The 10,278-nt window shown below is 45.1% G+C and overlaps 3 protein-coding genes across 3 annotated transcripts in view; 1 reads left to right on the plus strand and 2 right to left on the minus strand.

Annotated features, from left to right (window-relative positions):
• Nucleotides 1–3,844, minus strand: part of kat2a (K(lysine) acetyltransferase 2A) — a 33,646-nt gene extending 29,802 nt beyond the window's left edge. Inside the window, exons 1-2 of the mRNA XM_069904962.1 lie at nt 3,827–3,844; nt 3,442–3,612 (exon numbers count right to left, since the gene is read on the minus strand). Of these exons, the coding sequence (XP_069761063.1) occupies nt 3,442–3,612; nt 3,827–3,844 (189 nt within the window). The remainder of the gene's footprint in view (nt 1–3,441; nt 3,613–3,826) is intronic.
• Nucleotides 3,845–4,004: 160 nt separating this feature from the next.
• On the plus strand, nt 4,005–5,203 carry LOC138747726 (heat shock protein beta-11-like). The gene has a single exon (XM_069907239.1). It carries the CDS (start codon nt 4,020–4,022, stop codon nt 4,902–4,904), a length of 885 nt encoding a protein of 294 aa, XP_069763340.1. The 5' UTR covers nt 4,005–4,019; the 3' UTR covers nt 4,905–5,203.
• A 1,638-nt stretch (nt 5,204–6,841) lies between these two features.
• LOC138747173 (heat shock protein beta-11-like) lies at nt 6,842–8,040 on the minus strand. The gene has a single exon (XM_069906156.1). The coding sequence runs from the start codon at nt 8,023–8,025 to the stop codon at nt 7,141–7,143; it is 885 nt and encodes a 294-aa protein (XP_069762257.1). The 5' UTR covers nt 8,026–8,040; the 3' UTR covers nt 6,842–7,140.
• Between the last annotated feature and the right edge of the window lie 2,238 nt (nt 8,041–10,278).

A 10,278-nucleotide genomic window follows, 5' to 3' on the forward strand; every position in this document is an offset into this window, starting at 1 on the left:
TCTATCTGCTCCGTAAACCATCCCTCCATCTTAATCAAACCCCCCCCCCCACACACACACACACACACACACACACACACACACACACACACACACACACACACACACACACACACACAGACAGAGTTTATAGATAAAGCCTTTCTAATGTACTAATAAATATAAAGACTCTTAAGAGGTGGGGATAAGGAGACACTTTAGAAGAGTCGCCCCAGCTGTGAGCAGCAATGGCCGGCTATAGTGTGTTGCTTCAGAGAATATTTACTTTGGCAATTCTAAATTTTTATTTGTTCCAATTATTATTACTTATTTATTTCTTCGTTTTTTATTTTTTCTGGATGCTGGGGATTTTACTATACTTGGAATGTGTTTGCAGCTATTCGTGCTGCATTTTATGACAAAGCTTTCGCTGTAAGATTAAGGTTAAAGTATCTGTTTCCCATGGAGTAATTAGTTATCTAGTAGCAGTACATTTTTGATAGAGATGTAAACCGCTAAAATAGATACAAATTCCTGATTGGTGGACAATGCTGGAATTAAGTTGAGTTTTGATTACATTGAAGAATGTTGTGATAAAGGGATATTTATTTTCTTTTTTTTAATATAAAGCAAAAACTATTTTCCCAGAGACAAAGGTTTTAAGATCATCACTACAGACGAATAGCTATTAAAAAAATCTGTTTAAAGATAAAAGTAGTTAGGTCAGTACACTTGTCAAAAGCATTTTCGAAACAATGGGACACGCTGTTAGAGAGGTAAAGACTCAACAATTTTCAGAGTTGAAATTAGTAAAATTCTGAAATTTCCTGTTCACTTGTATAAATGGTTGTGCATGAAATGTAATATTATACTCCATCCCTTCTCAGCTTAAATCAGACATTTAAGCATGGACCGTGTTCTGGCTTTGGAATGACGTATTGGGTAAAAAGAATGTTAAACGTAACTGCAGTCTCAAATTCAACTTGGACTATCTCAAGATGCATCTCTTTTTCTGTTTGAAAAGGTTTCATAAGTTTCTTTTTTTCTTTTATTGAATTTATTTGTTCCAATTCCAACCCTCATAAAATAATATCATTAAGCTTGCAATTCTTCATGCCTTGCTGAGTTGTTCCAGAATAAGATAGTATTGAGAAGAAAGGGGAAATTCTTTGCACTTAAACAAAAAATTTGCAAATGTTATAGATTTTTGTTAAGAGTTCAATTTTGTGACTGTTCGTTTTGGGGTATGTATTTGCTAGCTTTGGATTTATTTTAAATCTTCTATTCCTGAATAGGCTAAAACGCAAGCGAAGGAAGATGAGGGCGAGGTCAAAGTAAACTCTTGTTAAGAACCAGCTTCAAGGCTTCAATGATTAGCAACCGCTTTAAAATTCAACTTCACTAGTTAATGGAGGATTTTCCAGCTTGTGTTTCTTTTAGTATTGGTTACTCAACTTCTATGAATTGTTGATTATTTTGTATAACACAATAAATTTTTTGAAAGTCTCTAAGAAATGTAAAAGATTTCTGTTACCCATTTCTAGTCATGGTGAAGCTATCTGATTTTTGACATTTTAATCTGATTTTTTTTTTCCTTTTGACATCTTGAAATACACTGATCAGGCTATGTTTTGCCATATTACATCATTTGTTGATTTGCGTTTTCTGCCCAGCTTCAATCATTTTCTCTGCACAAGGAAGATTAAGAATTGTGAATCTTTGATTTTTCATGAAAGAGGCTGTGGATGCTCACATTGAATTTATACATCACTTTTGATGGATTTTTGAGTAGTTAAGGAATCAAGATGGGGCTTGGTGGATGAAGTGGAGCTGAGGTACAAGATTGGACATAAATGGGGTGCAGAGTGGAGTCTTAAATATTGATGTCGTCTAAGTATTTACAGAGGGTAATGATACAGAGGCAGAGGAAGATGTGAGCCATATACAACAAGGAACAACCTTTGGTGTTTGTTCTGTGTGTTAGTGATTTAGATATAAATATAGAGGGAATAATTTTGTAAATTTACAGATGGCATGAAAATTAATACTGATAGAATAGTTATATTGGTGTATTGATCAGCTACTAAGATCGACATCACCTACGGCTCCTAGAACGCTTCCATCAGCCCTGTCTCTGCTCCATCCTCAACATTCATTGGAATGACTTCATCACCAACATCGAAGTACTCGAGCTGGCAGAGTCCGCAAGCATCGAATCCATGCTGCTGAAGACCCAGCTGTGCTGGGTGGGTCACGTCTCCAGAATGGAGGACCATCGCCTTCCCAAGATCATGTTCTATGGCGAGCTCTCCACTGGCCACTGAGACAGAGGTGCACCAAAGAAGAGGTACAAGGACTGCCTAAAGAAATTTGGTGCCTGCCACATTGACCACCGCCAGTGGGATGATATCGCCTCCAACTGTGCATCTTGGCGCCTCACAGTTCGGCGGGCAGCAACCTCCTTTGAAGAAGACCTCACTGACAATAGACAAAGGAGGAAACACCCAACCCCAACCCACCAATTTTCCCTTGCAACCGTGTCTGCCTGTCCTGCATCGGACTTGTCAGTCACCAACGAGCCTGCAGCAGACGTGGACATACCCCTCCATTAATCTTCATCCGCGAAGCCAAGCCAAAGAAAGAAGAAGAAAGAAGAGTTAGGCCATGGCTAGGTGATGTAAACAGGTCACAGTTCAGAGTGGATGCAGAGGAAGTTCATGAGGATGGCTTCTGGGATAGAGCATTTCTGTTATGAGGAAAAACATAATGTGATGAGTTTTTAGTGAAGCGGAGAAGATGGTTGACATAGCTAGAAACAGATCCTTGTAGCAGAGGCTACAATATTTTTTAGGATAATGGGTGGGAGGTTTAAAGGCATTTGGGAAGGACAACTTTTATATGGACTGAGCAGCCATATAAGCAGATAAGATGCCAAAATTCCAATGTCTAATATAGGAATGTGAAATGGCTAGTATTTAAATAATGTAATGGCATTGCATGGAGGTGTTGAGGATCTGCTACAACTAAGCAAGATGCTGGTGGGACTACTTTGAAAAATATTGAGCAAATGTAGCTCAGCTATGGGAAACACGATTAAGCTGGAAATCTTACAGAAAACATTCACATGATTTGAAGATAGAGTGCTACTTTTCTCCCAGGAAGTTAGGATACTTTTGGGGGGGGGGGGGGTGGAGAGATTCATAAAATGATGAGTGGTATGTAGAAGGCACGTTTCTCTTCCCATTGTAGGGGAATCTAAAAGAAGGAGGGCATCGATTTGAGGGGAATGGTTTAAAAGGGACCAAAGGGGGATAAAATGAAACGAGCTGGAACAGCTAGAAGCCTGTACAGTTGTGACGTTTAAAATGCATTTACACTGGTACATATGAATGGTTAAAAGGGATATGGGCTGAAAGCGGGCTTGGTCGGCTTGGACAGGTTGAACCGATGGCTCATTCATACCTTAGCGAAGGGCTCAGGCCCGAAACGTTGATTGTCTATCGACGATGCGTGAGTTTCTCCAGCACCTCTGCATCCCGCTGCAGTCACAGCGCCGGCAGCCTGTTCTATTCTACTCCGGAGAGCCTGTTTTCGTGCTCTGAAACTCGTTTGACACCAAGATGTTCGCAACTTCTACAAAAGATCATCTGAACCATTGAGACCATTTATTCTGACATGACTAGCGACGGCTCGTTTCTGGCGACCCGTGTCAACCAGATAGCAGGGTAAATGACCGCAGAGAGGAATGAAGCTCCGACGCTGGCGATGTCATGAGAAGGGAATATTCCAAATTCCAGGAGCTACCACGTGTACATGTCAGCAATCCAGTAAATTCCTGGAGAATTACTACTCGACCCGCAGTCATTTATTGAAGATTTAACCATAATCTTGGAGATGGGGTTTGAAAAGTACCTTCAGGTAAAACACCAGCTATTGATTTGTGACGTCGAGTTCAATGCAAGCAAAATTATTTTTGGCCATCGATCCTGTTTGATGTCACTGATGCAAAATAGTTTTCAAACCTTCCTGAAAATTCATCGATGAGTCATTCATGTCACTCATTCTTATTTAAAGCAACGCTGAGATTCCGCTGTTATTTTCTGCTCCCGCGTCCGGAGCCCAGCAATGTTCAGCAGATTCTGGAAGCGCCTGGGTCTCTGCCCCCCGGGATATATAAGGTGTGCGTCCCGCGGGCTGCGGCAGCTCAGCCACTGAGATCTGCCCGTTCACAAGCAGCCGCTTTCAGAGCAGCGACAGGAGACGCGGAGACGATGCTGAGCTGCCGGACCTGGTCCCCTTGCCGTCTGTGCCCGCAGCCTGTGCACACCCTGTGGCCCGTTCCACTCGCCGCCTTTGAGCCGCTCGAATGCACCGCGTGGAAACGGGCGGAGGCCACGAGAAAAGTCACGGGCTTCGTGGAGCGAATTTTTGAGGAGCTGGTGAAAGAATTCAGGGGCGAAGGAGCGAGGGAGCAGAGGCAGCGAGCGGCTGCCGCTGGAGAAGGCGACAGCGGGCAAGTGGGCGAGGATGGAGATGGCTTTTCCCTGTGGCTGGATGTGCTGCGATTCTCCCCGGAAGAACTGAAGGTAAAAGTGCTTGGAAGAAAAGTGCTGGTGACCGGGAGCCGCGAGAAGAAGAGCGACGATGGCAGCGGCTCTTCCAGCTACAAATATGAAGAGTTGCGGAGGGAATTCCAGCTGCCGGACGGCGTCGATGCTCAAGCTGTGAACTGCTGCTTGTCCCAGGACGGTCGGTTACAGGTTCGAGCCCCCCGCCTGGCGCTGCCGGCTGTGGATGAGCGGCTCGTCCCCATCAACGTGGAATCTGGGGAAGCCACCGGTCCCGTCCCCAATCCCGGGGAAGAGGCAAAACAAGAGGAGAGAGGAGAGGTCGGTGGGAACAAGGAAACACACACGGACACTTAGACTCGTTTGCAATGAAACCCTGCAACGTGTCATTGTTCAGATGAAGATGTATTTTTACCAGTAATATTTTTAAATCAATAATTTTACTTATACCCTGAAAAAAAGGAGCAAGCCCAAAACGTTGGTTATGTATCTTTATCTTTGCTCCATAAAATACACTGTTGGACCTTCCGGCGACCTCCAGCAGTGGGTTTTACATGTATCAGTACTTCTTAGTTAACAGTCTATCGTTGCTCACTCTGTTCACGAGGATTGCTTTACATCATTGTATTGAAAGAATAAATATTTTAAATATGAAATATTAGTTTTGGTTCATTATTTAATAAATGCGCTTTCATGGACTACACACAGACTTAGCACGTAAAGGTTTCCGTTTTCTTTTCTTTTCTCATGCACAATTAAGTTATTAAGAGCTTCCATGGCAGATGATTGGAGACATCCTCCTACATAAAAATCGTGGCTTCCCATCGACCACCATCTACTCAGCTCTCACCCGTAGATCCTCCATCAGCTACACATCTGCCCTGACCCTCACCGCCCCCACGCCCAGAGAGGACAGGTTTCTCACCTCTCACCGCACCAGCCTCCTCATCCCTACACATCCTCCTCCACTATTCCCCCTACCTCTTAAAGTGATCCCACCACCAGACACATATTCTCATAGCCGCCCCCTTCTCAGGGACCACTCCTCCTTGACTCGTTCCCCTGAGGCTGCAGGAGAGCCTCACCTTGCCCCAACACCTCCTCCCACACCACCAGTCGGGGCTCCAAACATTCAAGTGAAGCAACACAACACTTGTGAATTTGCAGGTGTCATCTATTGTATCCTGTGCTCCCTACCTCAGATAGACTGAACTCAGATGGGAGATCGCTTGGTTACCTGGGCTCCCTCCACTGCAGTGGAGTTCCTCTCACAGTGGGCACTCCTTTCAATTCCCCGGCCCATTCCCTTACTGCTATGCCTGTCCACGGTCTCATGCACTCCCAGACTTGAGACCACATTGAATGATCTTGTCTGGGCATCCTCCAACCGGATGGCATTAACATCAACTTCTCCGGTTTCCGTTACAACCCCCCACCACCTCGTCCCCCGGCTCCTTTCCCCCAGACCTGTCTCTCTCCCCTTTTTCTTTCCTCTCTGTCTTCTTTCACAAAGACAAAATCAATTCTCACCTTTCTTCTTATCAGTCGGGACTCTTTAGTCTGACGTCTTCCTGATTCTTTGCTTATACCATAAGAAGGGCTGAGGTCCGAATCAGTGGTAGTATATCTTTCCCGTCTATGGAGGCTGTGTTTCTGTGTGTTTTTACTCATTGAAAGCCCCTTTGGTGCCGAATTGAGGATTGGCACCAATTCTGACCGCGAAACGGTGCGTTCCTTCTTTCCAAATCACAGGGTAGTCTCAAACAAATGACGGAATACTTCCACATAACGGAGATTTTTGTACACCGTCATGTTCCTTGGCGCTGCCAACATGCCATCTGCGACCTGCGAGACCATCATTGGGTATCCCTCTGTGTGCCTCACCCATGGCTGTCAGACAGTTCTGTTACAGACTCAATATAAACAGCTTAAGCGACACTGCCAGAAATGGTCCGCATCTCACTGGAGTCAAGGCAAAACAAAGGACAGTTGTATTAAACTCAAAATTTCTGCTGGAAGTCCTTTTGTCTTTGCTCACACGTGTTGATATTAAACTGTTAAGCCCAAAGGAACAACCCTCTTAAATTCCCAGAGCTGCACCATCGCTCCTCACTGTCACCCGCAGGAACCACGAGCGGGCAGAGTCCAGAGTTGCTGTTTATATTCCTTGAACGGAGTTCGATATAATTGCTTAATTGTGCATGAGAAAAGAAAAGAAAACGGAAACCTTTACGTGCTAAGTCTGTGTGTAGTCCATGAAAGCGCATTTATTAAATAATGAACCAAAACTAATATTTCATATTTAAAATATTTATTCTTTCAATACAATGATGTAAAACAATCCTCGTGAACAGAGTGAGCAACGATAGACTGTTAACTAAGAAGTACTGATACATGTAAAACCCACTGCTGGAGGTCGCCGGAAGGTCCAACAGTGTATTTTATGGAGCAAAGATAAAGATACATAACCAACGTTTTGGGCTTGCTCCTTTTTTTCAGGGTATAAGTAAAATTATTGATTTAAAAATATTACTGGTAAAAATACATCTTCATCTGAACAATGACACGTTGCAGGGTTTCATTGCAAACGAGTCTAAGTGTCCGTGTGCGTTTCCTTGTTCCCACCGACCTCTCCTCTCTCCTCTTGTTTTGCCTCTTCCCCGGGATTGGGGACGGGACCGGTGGCTTCCCCAGATTCCACGTTGATGGGGACGAGCCGCTCATCCACAGCCGGCAGCGCCAGGCGGGGGGCTCGAACCTGTAACCGACCGTCCTGGGACAAGCAGCAGTTCACAGCTTGAGCATCGACGCCGTCCGGCAGCTGGAATTCCCTCCGCAACTCTTCATATTTGTAGCTGGAAGAGCCGCTGCCATCGTCGCTCTTCTTCTCGCGGCTCCCGGTCACCAGCACTTTTCTTCCAAGCACTTTTACCTTCAGTTCTTCCGGGGAGAATCGCAGCACATCCAGCCACAGGGAAAAGCCATCTCCATCCTCGCCCACTTGCCCGCTGTCGCCTTCTCCAGCGGCAGCCGCTCGCTGCCTCTGCTCCCTCGCTCCTTCGCCCCTGAATTCTTTCACCAGCTCCTCAAAAATTCGCTCCACGAAGCCCGTGACTTTTCTCGTGGCCTCCGCCCGTTTCCACGCGGTGCATTCGAGCGGCTCAAAGGCGGCGAGTGGAACGGGCCACAGGGTGTGCACAGGCTGCGGGCACAGACGGCAAGGGGACCAGGTCCGGCAGCTCAGCATCGTCTCCGCGTCTCCTGTCGCTGCTCTGAAAGCGGCTGCTTGTGAACGGGCAGATCTCAGTGGCTGAGCTGCCGCAGCCCGCGGGACGCACACCTTATATATCCCGGGGGGCAGAGACCCAGGCGCTTCCAGAATCTGCTGAACATTGCTGGGCTCCGGACGCGGGAGCAGAAAATAACAGCGGAATCTCAGCGTTGCTTTAAATAAGAATGAGTGACATGAATGACTCATCGATGAATTTTCAGGAAGGTTTGAAAACTATTTTGCATCAGTGACATCAAACAGGATCGATGGCCAAAAATAATTTTGCTTGCATTGAACTCGACGTCACAAATCAATAGCTGGTGTTTTACCTGAAGGTACTTTTCAAACCCCATCTCCAAGATTATGGTTAAATCTTCAATAAATGACTGCGGGTCGAGTAGTAATTCTCCAGGAACAAGGAAACAGACTCATTTTCAATGAAACTTCCACATGTCAACGTCTAGATGAAGATGTAGTTTTAGAGTAACACATAAATACCTTTAAAATATCAATGAACTTGCTCATAATTTGATGAAGGGCTCTAGGCCGGAACGTTGGTTATGTATCTTTATCTCTGACCCGCTGAGATTTCCCACCTTTGTATCACTACTTGTTTGTTTGACCCTCAGTAGTTACTTACCCTGCCACTACACACGTTCTCGTGGATTATTTTACGCTATTGTACTGAAAGAATAAATATTTTGATTTGTAAACTATTTGTTTTGTTTCATTTCCTTTATTAAATGCATATTCATGAACTAAACATAGTCATAACTCGTTAAGGTATTTTCTTTTTTCAAACGCAATTCAGCTGCCTAGGTCTTCCATGCCACATCATCAGATGTCAACCTTTAATCAACGTGCCTTCCCCTCTACTGCCATCAACACGTCCCTCACCCGTAGATCCTCCATCAGCCGCACATCTGCCCGGTCCCTCACCACCCCCATGTGCAACAAGGACAGGATTTCCCCCTGTCCGCACCGACTGACCCACCAGCCTCCGTCTCCTGCATATCCTCTTGCACCATTTCCACTGCATGATCCCACCGCCAGACACAGCGTCCCCTCTCCTCCCCTCTTCATTTCCCCCCAGGGACCGCTCCCTCCTTGACTCCCATGTCTACTCCTCCCTTCGCAACTATCCCTGTGACCACAGGGTGTGATCCACTTGCACCCACACTTCCTCTCTCACCTGTGAATCTGCAGGGGTCTTCTGCTGCATCCAGTGCTCCAGTTGTGGTCTCAAGGTAACAAACATCGATTGTTCTCACTTCCTGTTTGATCAACTCAGTTTATTCAAAACAAGCCACAGTGTGGAATTAAACTGAAACAAATGAATACATAGATTTTTAAAAAGGAATCTGATATATTTTTCAAATGAGGTAAAATGCAATGCAGGAGAAACTCAGCTGGTCCAACAGCGTACTTTATCTAGCTAAGATAAAGTTACATACCACCGTTTAGGCCTTGAGGCCTTCATCAAGGACTACAAAATGTGTTCTCCTTATGGAGTCAGTTTGATTTAACTGCTGTCACCTTGTCACTAATAGCAAGTTCCCTGTAAAGTGAAATACCAACACCTCTCCTGTGACCCATGCAATTAACTATGGTTAACTTTACAGAGGTTTGGCCAGTAGCAGCCCTCTCCTTCTATCCCAGTTGCATTCAAAGTATAATCTTTTAATTTCTGGCACATTTCTACGGATGTGTGGTGGAAAGTCTGCTGCCTGCTGTATCACGTTGTGGTGTGAGGCACCAATACCTCTGAGCAGAAAGCCCTGCAAAAACAGAAAGCCCGGGACATCACAGGCAAAACCCTCCCCACCATTGAGAATGTCTACAAGGAACGCTGCCGTCAGAGAGCAGCACCAATCATCAAGGATCCACACCAACCAGCGCACACCCTGTTCTTGCTGCTACCATCAGGTAAGGGTAGAGGGGCCACAAGACTCGCACCACCATGTTCCGGAACAGCTGCTGCCCTCCTCCATCAGACTCCTAAATGACAAACTCATTCAGAGATTCATTTAAAGCATCTTACGTTTGAACTTAGTTGACTTCTCCTCCCTACATTGCAGGCTATTTCTTTTTTTTTGTCTTCTTGAGTACAGTGCTTTTTTTGCACTACCAATAAGTGGTAATTCTGCCTTGCCGCAAGAAAAAAGAATCTCAGGGTTGTATGTGATGAAAAGTATGTACACTGACAATAAATCTGAACTTTGAACACTGTAAACGGCAGGACACTGAGGAATGCGGTAGAATTGAGGGATCTGGGAATACAGAGACTTAATTCGCTGAACGTGGCGTCACAGGTAAACAAGGTCAGAAAGAGATCTTTTGGCACATTAGCTTTTATAAATCCAAACATTTAGGTTTGGAGTTTGCTATTAGGGTAGAGTTGGACAAGACATGGACTCAGCAAATTTGTAGTGTGTGCAGTTCTGGTCACCTAACAACAGG

This window comes from Narcine bancroftii, chromosome 12, assembly GCF_036971445.1.
Source record: "Narcine bancroftii isolate sNarBan1 chromosome 12, sNarBan1.hap1, whole genome shotgun sequence".
Taxonomy (NCBI): Eukaryota; Metazoa; Chordata; class Chondrichthyes; order Torpediniformes; family Narcinidae; genus Narcine; species Narcine bancroftii.